We start from the raw sequence: 15,512 nt of genomic DNA, 5'->3' as shown, positions 1-15,512 counted from the left end.
ATACTATAAGCAGGTGACTTGTTTTCTAGGTTTTACAGGTCTCCAGGATAAACCAAACTCATAACCAATTTTGATGAATCTTTGTACTTACCATTACTACTGAAATGACTTAAGGCTTTTAAGATACTGTGACAGGAGGAATGCATTTTGCATGTGGAAAGAACATGTCTTTCGGGGTCCAAAGTTCTGACTGTTGGGGACTGACTCCTGTACCCCACAAAAGGCATTTTCAGGTCCCAACTCCTAGGCCTGTGAGAATGAACCCATCTGTAAAGAGCATCTTTGAAGATATTATTAGTTAACATACACCCAAACTGAATGGGGGGGGGGGGGAGGAGAGGAGGCTTTAATCCAACATGGCTGAAGACTTTATAAGCAAAAGAAAGTGGAAGCAGAGGGAGAAGCCACAGCAAACAGCCAGCAGCTGAAAGTCAGTGGAACCCAGATGAGAAAGGAGAAGAGACCACCATGTGTATTGCCATCTGATGGCAAAGCCAACGACCAAGGATTGCCGCAGTCAGTCCCAGAATGCCACAGTCTTTGGGGAGAAAGCATTGACTTGCTGATGCCTTGATTTTGGACTCCTCCTAGCTTCAAAACTGTGAGCCAATAAAATCCTGCTATTTAAGCCAAAACATTGTATGGTATTTGCTGTAGCAGTCAGGAAACTAATGTTCTGATTAACCAGAAAAAGTAAAATTAGAATTGTAAGGCTACGATTAAAACCTAACTGGGATAAGAACCTGTCATTGGGAAGACTCTGAGGGGATCTTAAACCTCAACATCCTCTGCATGGAGAAGTGTCTGCAATATCTCCAGAGTTGGAGGGAAATGGGAAACTCAGGAACTTCACATTAATTTTGGATAGACTCTAGAGAATGTACCACCGAAAATTAATGCTGGAGCATCAGAGAGTTCCTTATTAAATATTGTGTCAGTTACCATAGTAAGACCTAGAAACAGAATTTTAACTAATACAACAACACCCTCTTTGATAGCCCGAGAAATAAACCTATAATTACCAAGAAATGTGGTACGTGGTTTTAGCAATGGAGTCTATAATGGGGGCTATGGAAGCCATGTAAAGGTAAATTAAGTCAGAACGCTGCAGGGAGGATGCCAGCCAAGGCTTCCTGGAGTCCTGTATGCCTTGTGGATGATAGGTGAGAGATTACCCAGTAGATCCCAGGCAGGTGGAATGATATTTGTGGGACAGGCATTTTGTGTTCTAAAATAGTTTAAATTTTCACGAACAAGGGATGGAAATGGAAAATTGATACTTCAAGCTTTTTATTTCAGAAAATCATCATGGCAGTGACCTGGCTGATTGACTGGGGGTGGCAGTAGATTTGAGGCTTGGAGACCGATTTTCTATAATATTCAAAGAGGGAAGTTAAAAGGACCTTCAGGATGAGGAAAGAGGAGCGAATAGATGAGAAATCCAGCGCAGCAGCAAGACCTAGAGTGACTGACCCATTGAGAAGAGTCTAGGGTGACTTGTGGATTTCTGGCTTGAAAAGCTGGTAAATGTGAGGCTATGAAATACTGGAAGAACAAATACAGAAAAATATGAGTGTACGTTACCTTTTGTCCAATAATAGCCAGGCTAAGGTTTGGGAAAGAACGCAATAGCTCCTTTCTCATTTATCTGGGAAAGTACCATAAGGATAATTTACCTCAAAGGCTGTGAAGCAAGTGTCTGGTAAATATCTTGTCTCTCCAACTGTGTTCAAAACCCTACCGTATGAGGGTGGATGTAGGTCAGTGGTTGAGCACCTGTTTCCTGTGTACGAGGTCCTGGGTTCAATCCCTGGTACCTCTTAAAAACAAACAAAAATCCAAAAAGCAAAAACTCTATCCTGAGGGTAAGGATAATTCTTTTAAATATCCCCAAGCATAAGCCCTTGGATATTGAGATTTGGTATTTATGAATATTCATAAGTGATTTCCTTTTGGGCTGGTCTAACTTTATACCCTAGGGTCAGTAATAGAGATGACTAAATGCTCCCAAAGAAGACACGACCTAGGGATCTTTCCCTTCTTTCCCCTATTTTAGGCCTATTTTTCCACAAAGGCCTGCGACTTTAGAGAAAAGTTCTATACCTTATGTTATCTGGGTTATGTATCCACAGCAGTATCTTGGACGACAAGAGGAATGATGCAGTGTGGCTCATTGTTTTTATGAGACAGACATTCGTTTTATCATCCCCTAAACCTCTGAATGATATTTTCTCTGGTGTGTCTTTTTTAGTGGTGGCTGTGCACACAGCATGACTTCATGTTGTAACCTGTGTCCTTCCATGGAGGAGCACACTAACTTGTTTTAGCAAGTCAAAGTGTTATCTTTGTGGGGGTTCCCAAGGCGGCTGTGGGGCCTAGTGGAGTGCCCCAGTGGTGTCCTCATTCCAGACCATGATAAGGATGTGTCTGGGCTTGCCAAGCCCAGTAGAGCCTCACCTCACCTTCCCACCAACACAAGGAATAGTGCAAAGGGAGTTGACGGCCATCCCAGGAGGCAGTGGCTCTCATATGTCCTGATCCCAAGAAGATGACACCTTTATGGGAAATGGTTTTCTAAATCTAGCACTGAGGTATGAGAGAGCTGATGAGGTGAGTGGTGGAGCCAGTCTCTCCAGCTATAATTTATAAGACTGGGCACCACAGGACTCTTAGGAAATTGCAATGTTCAAACTATAAATGATTCATATTTTCCAGAATATAAAACATGCTTATAGTTCACTCACTTGGAGCTAATGGCAAGTAAGTTCCCAGAGAATCAGACTCTGGCATAAATCACCCAAGTGCAGCACTGTGCCGGAAGTCAGGAGTAAAGGTGAAACTCACCCAGGGCCTGCAGTGTCCATAAGATAAGCTTTATTGGAACACAGCCAGACTCATTTGTTTATGTATTATCTTTGTATGGGTTGGGCATTTGCAACAGATCATATGACCTGCAAAATCTAGAATATATACTATTTGGCCCCTTACAGAAGAAGTTTACCAACTTCTGCTCAACTTGACATAGCTAGGACTACCTTATTGCTTCATAGGCCCTCTTGACTCCAAATACTCCCCGTTCCAATGCCCTGCCAGTGTCTAGGCTTCCAATTATTAGTCACTCCATTATCGGTCATTAGCAGGAATTAATTTATTATATTAGGAGACATGACTTGGGCATGGAACATGGGATCAGTTAGGGGTAGGAATCGGTAAGGAGGAAGGTTCAAGTGGACTTAACAAAATGGTAATGGAACACCATTTTTACTGATTTGCAATATTCCTAGGTTTCATGAAATAACTTTTTGGGGGTCCTGGTCCATGCTCTATGTTAGAACAACTCATCTAAGGCTCCAAACCATCATGAAGGGATAAAAAGAATAAGTAAACCTGGACCCTCCCCCCATCACGTAGAGATGCTTTTCTGGGCCCGAATGTCCAGACATCTACTGCGAGTAGGTCAGGTCCAAGGATCCAAGGGCAAGGTGGGAAGGTCTCAGCACAAGCCATATAACCTTGGTCACCTCTAGGACTGGCTTGTCACCCTGAACCTGATTAGTCGATTTCTTCTTTGTTTTCTATCTGCTTGCCTCATCTCCAAGCAGAGAAAGGCAGCATTAATTGGATATGAAGCATCCAAGGTTAGCAACAGCAAGAGAGTCTTCTGTTCCCTCTGGAATCATCCCACATTGCCAAAGAGCCCTGGTCCCTGAAAAGCTGAGTGGGCCCTGGGAATGCCAAGCCCCAGAAGTTTACCTGTGGCATGCAGACCCCAGGGAGCCTCAGAAACTGGATTTTTAGACTTCCAAAGGATATGGAATGATACCCATACTATAGAGGAAACAAATCTAGGTAGTGAATGGAGAGAACAAGAATATGCAAAGCGAGGATGAGAAAGTCTCAGCTAAGTGGGGCACAGCAGGTGGAAGAATTTGGGGGAAAGTTGGCACACGCAGGCGAGATTTACTGGATATGATATTTAGGAAAATCAGTTTGAATTCTATTACTCTGATGTCATCTTTTTAACAGCATCAGCAGAACCTTAAACAGAGCAATGCCTTTTCCTTCCTTGGATACCCTTTTGGCCAAAATGTTTAGTCTAGAAGGAATTAATAAGTTGCTAGAACAAGAAAGAGGAGTCATGAGGGTTGGGGGAAGGGGATGAGATACTGTATCCAGCAGTATAAATCTCAGCCCTGCCTTTCCTGGCAGCTGGGTCATTCTGCTGTGTGCAATAGGTCACGGGAATGATGGTGTTGTGACTTAGTTCACTGAACAATTCAGGTTTGGTTATTCAGAGCTGGGAGGCAGAGACTGCAATTCTCTTTTGGTAAAAAACAAAGTGTTCAAATGTCCTTACTGTTCAGGTTTATCTAGCAGCTTCAATTCTTCTTCTTTGGATGTCTCATAATACTTTCTTATTTTAACCAATTCATCCTCTTGGGCTCTCTGTGTTAAGATAGAGAAACAAACAAAAAGGGAACAATGAGAATCTTCTTAAAGCGGTGGATCTCAAAGTGTGGTCCCTAACAGCATCAGCATTACCTGCCACTTGTTAGAAATATACCAGCTTTACTTGTTAGAAGTGCATATTATTGGCCTCTCCCAAGAAATAAGAAACTCCAGGGTGGGGCCTGGCAAGCTCTCTAGGTGATTCTGATGCTTGCAAAAGTTTGAGAGATGCTGCTATAAAATGGTCCTAAGAGACCTCAGCTGGATATGGAAGCCAGGACATTTGATTCTACCTTTGACTCTCCTGTAAGCAGATATGGGGCAAGTTGTCCTTAGCATTTGCTTCCTTACTTTCAGAACAACCATCCTAACTTACACACATCCCTTACTCTTATTTCTAGTCACTGCCTTCCTTTCCTCTAAATTTCTTAATCACTCATTGTTTGTACCATTTATTTTTGTATTTACTTTCTCAATTTTTCCAACTATTTCAGTGGTTTGCAGCTTACCTCCACTGTGACCTAACATATACTGACCATATACAAGGTAATGACAAAAAACATCTAGAAGGTACCTTGCCTTTTACAAAGTCCTTTAACATCTACTGACTTATTGTCATTTTACAGATGAGTCCAGTGGGGCCTGCACCACGTAACTGGTAAATCCTTCTTTCTCTTACTTTACAATGTTCTCCCCTAGATATTCAATAAATACATAATTAGCCCTCAATGGCCAGATATTTGTGTCCCTGTCTATTAACAGAAACTGTATTGATGGAAACCTGACAAGTTCCCATCTTGGCATACTAAATAGCTCCTGGAATATATAAAGGATGTGGAAATGGACAGGGAATTAGCAATTACACCATGCTTGGATTTTTAGACTATGGAAATTTTCTATAAGAGATTTAAGGTCCCAGGGGACCATAAGTTTTGAAATGAACTATTTTTAGAATTAGAGTTTGTTGACCATTGAATTGTATTACCCCTTCCTGCCCCCACAGGCAGCTTCCTGGGAAATACCCATACTTTCGTAGAAGAGGATCTGTTTCAAACCATGTTTTCCCACCCTAACAGAGTCAGTATACCAGAACATTCTAGCAATTGTGGGGATTCTAACTCTCCTGTGTCATCTTCTCAAGAGAATCTGCCAATTCTGCTGGTTATTTCCATATATATCCCAAGTAAAAAGACCTTATCTGTATAAAGTGCCATAAATGGAAATCTCATTTAATACAAAAAATTAGGGAGAGCCCTTTATAACCCCCATTGCACTGGTGATCAAACAGGCTTAGGGAGTTTAAATAACTGACCCAAGGTCATTTGACATTCAGTGGTAGAGCTGGACCTGGAACCTAAGACTGTCTCGCTCTAAATCCCCAATACATACCCACTCTTCTCCGATACTGTGTCCCATGATCAACATCATCGGCTTGTTTGGATTTAGAAGAATCATCTGAGCTCATCTCAGTAATCCTGCTCCTCAGAGGAAGGAAGATACTGGTATATATCAACATTAAGCAGGTAGCTTAACTTCACTCGGAGAGCAGGCCACAGGATTGGGTTCCATGGCATGTAAGTGAACTGCCCTCCCCTGCAGGTGTGCAATGAGATATCCTAATACAGATATACCAGCAGTTTTCTCAAGCCTGCTCGCATTCAAGCACGTGTTTTCTGTGCCTTAATCTCTTCTATGCAATGTCAAAAATTCTTAGCAGCAAGGGACATGAATGGCTCAGTTGTTTTTAAGACCTTAACATTATTTAGTCAGTAAAGCTATGAAAATATGTAAACTTCTCCTCTGTAGGTCTTTGACACTCACGTTTTCATATAAGGCTGCCAGAGTCTCCAGATCGACCACAGAGTCATCCACATTAAAAATGGCTGCCAAGCATCCGCAAAGAAAAAGGAAAAGAGGATAAGGAATTTGATTAGACAAGCCCCTGCACTGACCCTTACTCCACATCCAGCTTCCAAGCAATATAATATCGCATTTTGTTACACAAGTTGTGCGTTTCAGCAAGTTTCTGCTCCCCTTTCTTTCCCACTGGGGGCAGAATGGTTCCCACTCCTAGCCTGAGCCTTGGCCTTGCCTTGTTTAATTCCTCAAACTCTGTGTCCTTTATGCAGTTTAATTTAGGCTCCACAGGAGAAGTGTTTGTGCTTTAAAACTAAATCAGTTTGTAGGTTTGAAACACAATTTTTCTTTCTTCCCGGCTGGTAATTGAAGAGATTTAGTACCTAATGCACCAGAACTGACTCTTGCCTATTACCAGGAAGAGAGAGAGAAAAAAGACAGTGTTAGCAAATTAAATGAATTCAGGCACGTGATTTCAGGCACCTTTCCATGGCCACTGCAAACATCTTGTTTGGATTAAAAAGATAAGAAAAAGCAATAATTGCATCAATGGAAAATTAAGATTCTAGAAACCTCCCATGAACCAGGGTTAAGTTAACTTCTCATTCCCCAGTTTTATTAGCAGACTTCTTGTTCTGTATCTTAAAAAATTCATTTAGCTGTTAGTTAATATACTTATGATTTCATCAAGGGAGATTCCTTCCGATATGCACTAGGGCACAGACACTGAGGTTTTAAAGTGGATTTGGCTATCAAAGATGTTTAAAATAGGCAAGCTCCACATCTTTAAATAATTATTCAAAACTAATAAGGTTGGTTCCCTTAACCCTACCTCCCTTTCCCTGACATTACATTGTGAAATTAACCAGCATGCTAGTAAATTTTCTCCATGGCAGGCTAATTAATTTTATTAAATCAACCAGTGATACTTGGAATGCCTTAACATTTTGTTCGTCAACCATTACTCTGTTCATTGGCATTACTCCACAGTTTTCGGAGAAGGTACAGACCAAGGCAGGTTGCTTCTGAACTGTTTTGCTTCTTCTATATTTTAGGATTATATAAACTCCTTCATGCAATTTTAACAAAGTTAGTTAACTGAGCTAATATCATGTTCTTCATGATCACAACACTGAGAAAGGGACTTAAAATTCCTTCACAGACTACCTTCTCTGATGGGTGCTAATCAGCAAGCTATTCCCGTATAAGTGTGGCTGTGAGAAAAGAAGAGGTTAATATGCTAATGACAAAGTAAGTTGTCTCAGATTCCATCAAGACCAAAGGAAAACTACACTTCGAAGAAGGCCAATCTGAAACCACTACACAAATACCACAAAACAGTTTGAGGATAGAAAGAAAGAATTTGCCCTCCTAGAACTGTTATTTTATGTGTGTAGATAATATGAACTCACTAATTTATCAGATAGCTCAAGTATTTTTAAATTTCTGGTGCTTTAAAAATCAAAATCAAAACAGAATAGGCAGGGACAATTTCTGTTTTATGAAAATACCAATATTTTCCTACAAAAATTAGCCAAAATGAATGCAGTAAGGTAAAATTCTAAAAATAATTTATCAGGAATGCCCACATTTAAATTAATCACTCATCCTAGGAATTACACATGAACACAAGCTTATGATATAATCAAGTAATCTGAACTAATGAAAAAGAGAATGATCTATGGATTTAGTTTCCACTAAGTAAATATTTGAGTTTAAAAAGTTAATCAGTCTGGTTCTCAGATACACAGTTTGACAGGCCAGCCACTTGCCCTCCAGTGGGCTAGGTGCAGAAAGAAAATGCCCGGAGAGAATGGGACTGGAGACAAGCAGGGGTTTTGGAAGTATTTACTCATTCACACATCCAACCCTTGAATGAATATTTGTTGAATACGTACTAAGGTCTGCAAACTGTGGATACAGAAGTGTGTAAGATGGTCAAAGTATTTGATCTCGTGGAATTTATACTGAAGCTCGGAATGCATAAAATAAACAGGTAAATAAATTTCAGATAGTGATAAACTACGCAGAACAGAGAAGTGTGCAGCATTTGATAGGATGAGCAAGGACAACTTCTTAGAAGGTACTATTTAAGGTAAGACATGAAGAGATCAGTTCTGTGACAATCTGGGAGAAGAATATTCCAGGCAGAGGTAACGGCAAAAAGAAGGGTCGTTTTCTGATGAAGCAACAAGCTAGGTGATTTCTGTAGTAAAAAGCCAAGATGGCTATTATGGAAAAAGCAAAGAGGTAAGGAAGTCCTCAGGAGAATGCCAAATCTCTTATGTATTCACTATGTGATCCTGGCAGGTTAAATTAACCAAGCCTCAGCATATCTGTAAAATGCGGCTAGTACCACTTACTCAAAGTACTAAGTGAGATTATATATATAAAGAGTTTAGCACAGAACGTGGACAAAGGTAAGAACTCAAAATGATACCTATGAACTATGAATATAATGATTTTAAAATACACACTGCTAATGTGTTTTAGTGCTTGTTAAGGCCTTAGCTCCTTTTAACACCTGGGAAAGAGAAAGACTACTGCAGCTAAAGTAGTTTGTGCTAACAATGCAACTTTCCAGAATTCTTGAGTGTTTCATACAAGAGCCTACTGAACCTTTCCCATCCTTTGAGCCCTGCTCAAGGCCCACTTTCAGAAAGCATTTTTAATAGGAAAGGTAAATAAACAAATAACTCTAATTACAAAAAAATATAAATGACCTGTCCTAAGGGAAATGCAACATGCTTCTGGGTCCACTGAGAAAGTAACCTAAGTTTCACCTCTAATTTCAGTTTTTCCCATCAATCCATCCTTCACTGTATCACCAAAGTTATTATTTTTTAAGGCGGGTCTCAAGATTTTACTTTGTAGTTTGAAACACCTTAGATAGCTATCCTTTAAATACCAGGTGATGTCCAAACTCCTAGTCTGAGTTTTAAGCCACTCCTTGTCTGGCCCCAAGCAACGTTTCCAACCTCATATCTTACCACTTCCTCCATGCGCTGTGTGCTTTAGCATGTATTGGGCAACTCCCCATTTCTGAGCATGCCATGGCTTCCTCTCTTCCCACATATCACACTCCCAGACCCAGGTCAAAGGTTTCCCTACAGGGAACTCCTTGAGCTGGAGACACGTAGTCCTCACTCTTTTCTTCAGCCATGGCGTCTCACTCATATTTTGCATGTGGCGAGGATAATATATTTTAAGAACCTATATTATAGCAACCTGTCCAACAGTCTCCCTCCCCAACTAGACCATGTCAGACTTGTTGTAGTCAGGAACTGTTCCTTATGCATCTCGATAACTTCAGTACTTTGTATAGTACCACCTGGTGTGTAATAGGCAAAAATAATTGTCTGTGGATAGGACAGATGTCATAGGAGTCCTGAAGAGCAACTTCTTCAGGGAAAGTTTCTTTAAAAAAGAGAACATGATATATTGGGGAAAAAAAAAACATGGGTACTTTAAATAGGGTAGTATTTTGACAGATAAAAATATCTTATGAAGGGCACATCTGAATTAAATATTTCCCCTTTCCCCTATTTTTCCCGTTTAAAAAAAAATCAAGGTTTAATCAGGAAAGTTGACTAGTTGTGCCCCACTCCAATTCAGTATGGCCCTGTTTGCCTGAATAGTCCATATAAAAAATAATTAATGTAGCACTGATGTGGAGAAAGTGGCCATGGTAGCTGCTGAGGGTAGGGAGAGGGAAGAAGAGATGTGATGTGGGGGCATTTTCAGGACTTGGAGTTGTCCTGGGTGGTACTGCAGGGACAGATGCTGGACATTGTATGTCCTGCTATGGCCCACTGGGTGGACTGGGGGAGAGTGTAAACTACAATGTAAACCATTATCCATGTGGTGCAGCAGTGCTCCAAAATGTGTTCACCAAATGCAATGAATGTGCCATGATGATGAAAGAGGTTGTTGATGTGGGAGGAGTGGGGTGAGTGGGATGGAGGGTATATGGGGACCTCATATTTTTTGAATGTAACATTTTAAAAAAATAGAGAAAAAATAATTAAGTGTAACAAATGAATTTTCTTGTTTTTAAGGAATGAATAAGGAAAATATCTTTCTCTCCAATCTTTTCTTCAAAAAATGTTTTAAAATAGCAGTCTCACATTAGGAAAAAAGGTTAAGTGTAAAAGGCATATACCTGAAACATCCATTTATTAATCTCCATTAATAACAACAAAATCATTCCAAGCAATGACAATTTGTAAATTTATAATGAGTGCCAGAGAATGAAGAATGTGAGACATTCCAAGAGGAAGAAGCTGAGGCAAAAGGCTCATGGAACCTTCAGGCAATGGAAGGTAGTTCTAATTTGGCTTGAAGAGAGAATTATTTGAGGGGATTAGGGAGATAAGGGTCCAAACATAGTTTGGGGTAAGATCTTATAGAATTTTGAGTGACATGAATAAGAACGTATAAAGCATTTGATTTATGGTAGACAGTGATTGAGGAGTTTTGAGGAGGGGAGTAAACTGTTGTTTTACATAGGATAGGACAAAACCTGGAAAAACCCATTTTGGAACGTATGGCAGCAGGTAAGAGGTAGCATAACCGGAATACTGTGGACAGAAAGGAAAGGACAGAGAAGACAACACTATATAGCACTATATAATGATAACACTAATTAGCTAGGGGGACTGAGGAAACTGGAGTCTAAAATCATTCTAAGGTTTTAAGCCTAGATTTGGGAGAAGAGCTTTGGGCCACCCCACAGTAATAGGCAGTGGGGCTTAAGACTGTTGATCTTTCCCCCAGGACCTGGGAGAGGAGTGGGGTGGAGGAAAAGGAATGTTGAAGGAAGAGGCAAATTTAGGGCCAATGCCAAATATTCCACTGAGATTTATCCTCTTCTATATAGGGATATTAAAAATAAAAAAGTAAAATAAAATTCAGAGGTGGAAGAAGCAAACATCATCTGATTGAGCCTAGCAGTCTAAGGAAATTGAATTATTTCTGTTATTTCTACCCTACAGAATAGCCAAGGAAGGTTAGGTTTTGGACCTAAGTTCTGAAAGGTAAAGGAAAAAAAAAAAGGTTGTAAGTCCCACGACTCCTAGGAAAGTTATCTTGCATGCACATAATTCTATTTCCTATTCACCAAATATATTTTAAGTTTCTAAAATGTCAGAGCACCGTACTTGATATTTCTAGCCCCCAAATACTAAATACAGACATTGTATTAGAGAATAAAAAAATTCTCTCTGATTAAATCATTCTTAAAGGTACTTAGTATTAAACTTATAAGCTATTACATAAATTCATTTCATTAATTAACTGGAGATCACAATGTACCAAGGAATCATTTTGGATGAAAATATTTTTGGCCATTTCCTAGCATCAGGTAGTCACAGCCATTTTATACTTTTAAAATCTCTCTCTCTCAAACACATACACCCACATCTTTTATCTTATTCACTGAGTAACAGCCTACACAATTCTATAGCAAGCCACAAAGCCACAAAGATACTGTAATTCCAGCTTTCATTCCCATCTGTATAGAGCTCATTATAGCAACACTCCTGCAGATGGTGTCAGAAAGGTGAAGTGTCAAATCCACAAAGGGGAGACCTCAACAACTCATTGCTACTGCAATATCAATCATTGCTGGTGGTTTTTACTTTTATCTCCCTTTCTCCTTAGTTGTCCCCGCTCACACTGTCAGTTCAGTTAGAATATTTCACCTACACCTCACAATATGTCAAAAGGAAGTAGACACATGCTGTGAAAAGCTGGTAATTTTATTGGGTTCCTTTACCTTTAAAAATCTGTTACATGGTCAAGTCTGGTTTCTGGGCTCCTTTTTTGCAGGGAAATTGAGGCAAACATTTTTATGTGGTCCTCTGGTGCCTGCTCTGTACTACAAGAATTATATAACAAGGAACATTAGAGTGTTTCGCCCATTAAGATATAATAACCGTCAGCAGGGACAAAAAGCAGATCAGTATCACAAATTCAAACTAACAGGGGCACATAAAAACGATGTGTCTGCTTCAAGCACATGTACAGGGTCAGGGTATTACAGAATAGGTAAATTCCCTTTCCAGCATGGAGACTGCTTTTCACAAGACCAGAATATATAGAAAGAACATGGAGGAATTTACTTCACCATACAGCCATTTTTAAAAACCCATAACACTTTTTTATCCCAAGTACACCACACCCAAATGAACAAAGAATGACTGAACTTGGTGTCTGAAGGACTTCTAATTCATAAAAAACATGCAGTTATTTAAGGGAGCTGCTCTTTTTGATTGAGGGAGCACCTCGAGGTAGGAAAGGCACACTCCTTAGTCTCTTGGAGTAGCTGAAATAAATTTGGCCACACAAGGTGTAGAGGATGTCACAGACAGAGTTGGGAGTTGGGTTGGCTAACATTGTTTTTAAGAATAAGCCCCAAATAGTCTGAAGAATTTCCTTAAGAAGTTGACAGGATACCTTGGATCAAAGGAGTCTAATGATTATTTTCCAGTTGACTGGATTTATTCCCAGTACAAAAAAGCAAAGGTTAATATGATAATTTTTCTCTGTTAGTAGAAATAATTTGGTAAATAATGTTAATTTCCAAAAACCATGTATACATAAACTTCATTGTATTGCCCAAATTACTGATATTTTTAGAGCCTGATAAAAACTCTATTTAGAAAGAAAAGGGAATGGAAATGGGGAAAGTAACACAGAAGTAACTTGGGTTTTAAAAAGCTCCCATATAACCTACCCTACAAGAGTCCCATGAACCAATCATCTACCCTCTACCAAGAAAAGGAAAATATATGGTGGGTGGAGGGGGAATGAGAGGAGGAAGTGGCAGCATCTGAAAGCTGAAGAAAGAGAGCTGGGACATCTTCCTACAGTTTCACCTGCCAACAATGAGGCCATCTCTGAGAAAAAAAGATCAAGTCAAAGACAGGAACTAGGTAAGACGGGGAAAGAATGGCGTGGGCAGGGAGCAGTGTGGAGGGAGATGGAAGAATAACTCAGAGGTCAGGACAGGAGCTTGCACAGAACCTGCCTCCAAGATGCACTTGGTCACCGTATCTCTTCACAAAAGTCAAAGCTCTCCTATAACTCTTCCTCAATAGCCCCACTTTTCTGCTGCTGGCCATTATGTTCCACCTTCACTGGTCACTGGGCACACCTATACACCCACAGATACACATGCCCTCACTCAATGTTATGTATCTGAATGAAATGATGAAAGGCACCAATTTTGAAGTAGCTTAAAGGAAACTCTGTCCAATGCTTCACAGGATGCTTCACAGCAGGCAGACCTTACTAGAGTTTAATTTCTTATAATCAATAACTAGCATTTATTAGGTGTGCCCTCTGTGCCAGGCCATTGTTCTAAGACTAAGTGTTTTATGTTTAGTCACATGACATGGGTACTACTGTTGTTCATAGTTTTATAGATGACGAAATCAAGGCACAAAGTCGCACAGCTTGATTTCCCAAGCTCAGTTCCTTAATCATCACATGCTCCTCCGAGGCAGTGGGAATTTACTGGACTAAGATTCTAATTCTTCCATTCTGTATAAGCATTAGGCTATAAGTAATCACCAATTCCTCATCACCTTAAAAAATTAATGAACTGATTAATAAGCTAACTACGTACAAGAGTCTACATAGAAACCTTGCCCGTGACAGAGTATCACATGCAGTTGTATTAATCAATTAATCAGTAGTCTCCAAATGGGAACCATGCATAACTTAAGTTATAAAAAATTTGAGTATTAAACATATCCATAACTCCATTATCTAATTACTGCTAATGCTTAATTCATTTATAACATGCTAGTCTGACATATGTAATAAAATGATCAGTCTTTGCTAATTATTTGCAGCTATTCAAAGAAATGGGTATTACAGCTGAAGTCATAGCAAAAAATTTCTAAAAGAAAAAAAGGAAACCTGGAACTTGAAAAGGTTTACCTTGAATGAAAATAAAATAAAATCTATAGTAATAGTCTAATTTTCATGAAAAGATAACAAGTGCAATTCTACACTGCTCAATGGAACTGTGTGAAAAGGATAGCAAAAGCACTCAAAAAATGAAAAGACACAAGCAAAAGTTGCCTCCAGACACACAAAGAATAAGAAATATCAAGGGAATATATTTTACAATTTTATCTGCTTTACTAAATACCTGTTGGGCTTATACTTCATAAAGACCTTAATTTGGACTCCGAAGGAATAGGAAGCAAGTGTAAATGACACATTTAGTAGGAGCTGGCTGGGAGGCAGAAGAAATGACAATCACGGAAGGGACACTTTTTAAATCTATTCCCAAAGCCCCAAATCAATCTTATAAAGCAAAAAGCCCACCTCCTGTGTAAGTCCAGGCATGTACTATGCCTGAAGGTGCCCAAGGTACCATTTTATAGGTATAATTAAAATTGTCCATGGTTCAAACCTCAAAGGTCACACAGCATAGAATTCACAAAGCTTCCCCTCCTATATCCCCTCTATTCTCCTTCCAGGGCAGTGGAATGAGAAACAGTTTAGTTAAGCTGCTTCTGTTCTTCCATTAGTTCTGGTTCTTTAGAGCCAAAATTACATTCCAGGCAGATTGGATAGTCTCAGCCAGTTGCCTGAAGGTAAAATACAAAGAAAAGCCACCCTCTGCTTTTGGGACTCAGCTCTGAGAGTGAAGGAATGTGCAGCGGTTTAGAAAGAGATGGGTGGGATTCCTGCTGTTCAGGTGTTTTAGACTTAGCAGGAGGGAAAAAAAGAGGGCGGAAAAGGAAAGGGAAGTATAAGAACTATTATTTACATTTACTTTATTTAACAATTTAAAGAGCTGTGCCCTGACAACAATTTAGCATTGACACCGGACCTCATTCAGGGATATGCCAGCAGGTCAGAAACATATTCACCTTTGGTGGGTAAGTTCCTTCAGAAATGGCATCCTTGCTCTTTCATTTACTTTCAACATATTGCAGATTTTTTTTTGGTGCCCAGTCAAATGAATTTTTCTAATTATAAAATCAGGTTTTCATGAAACTAAACTTCATAAAATAAACAAGTTGGCTTCAAGGGATTCTTTCACAGAACCCCAGATTGAGGATAATATGTGAAAAATAAGAAAATGGCAGAGCTAATACTTTTGTTGCTAACACAGGCTCTCCATCAGTTACAGAATGAGGTAAAAACAAAGACAGTGTAATCAGATTTCCAAGAGGTTGGCCCCC

The 15,512-nt window shown here is 39.6% G+C and overlaps 1 protein-coding gene across 3 annotated transcripts in view; it reads right to left on the bottom strand.

Moving 5' to 3' along the window:
- The window catches only part of FMN1 (formin 1), a 451,599-nt gene that overhangs the window by 154,325 nt on the left and 281,762 nt on the right, over positions 1–15,512 (bottom strand). For all 3 annotated transcript variants that reach the window (XM_058293858.2, XM_058293860.2, XM_004455353.4), the window contains 2 exons: positions 6,271–6,332; positions 4,358–4,446 (listed from right to left, as the gene is read on the bottom strand). In XM_058293858.2, the coding sequence (XP_058149841.1) occupies positions 4,358–4,446; positions 6,271–6,332 (151 nt within the window). The remainder of the gene's footprint in view (positions 1–4,357; positions 4,447–6,270; positions 6,333–15,512) is intronic.

This window comes from Dasypus novemcinctus, chromosome 3 (assembly GCF_030445035.2).
Source record: "Dasypus novemcinctus isolate mDasNov1 chromosome 3, mDasNov1.1.hap2, whole genome shotgun sequence".
Lineage (NCBI taxonomy): Eukaryota > Metazoa > Chordata > Mammalia > Cingulata > Dasypodidae > Dasypus > Dasypus novemcinctus.
This window is presented reverse-complemented; position numbering and strand designations above follow the sequence as displayed.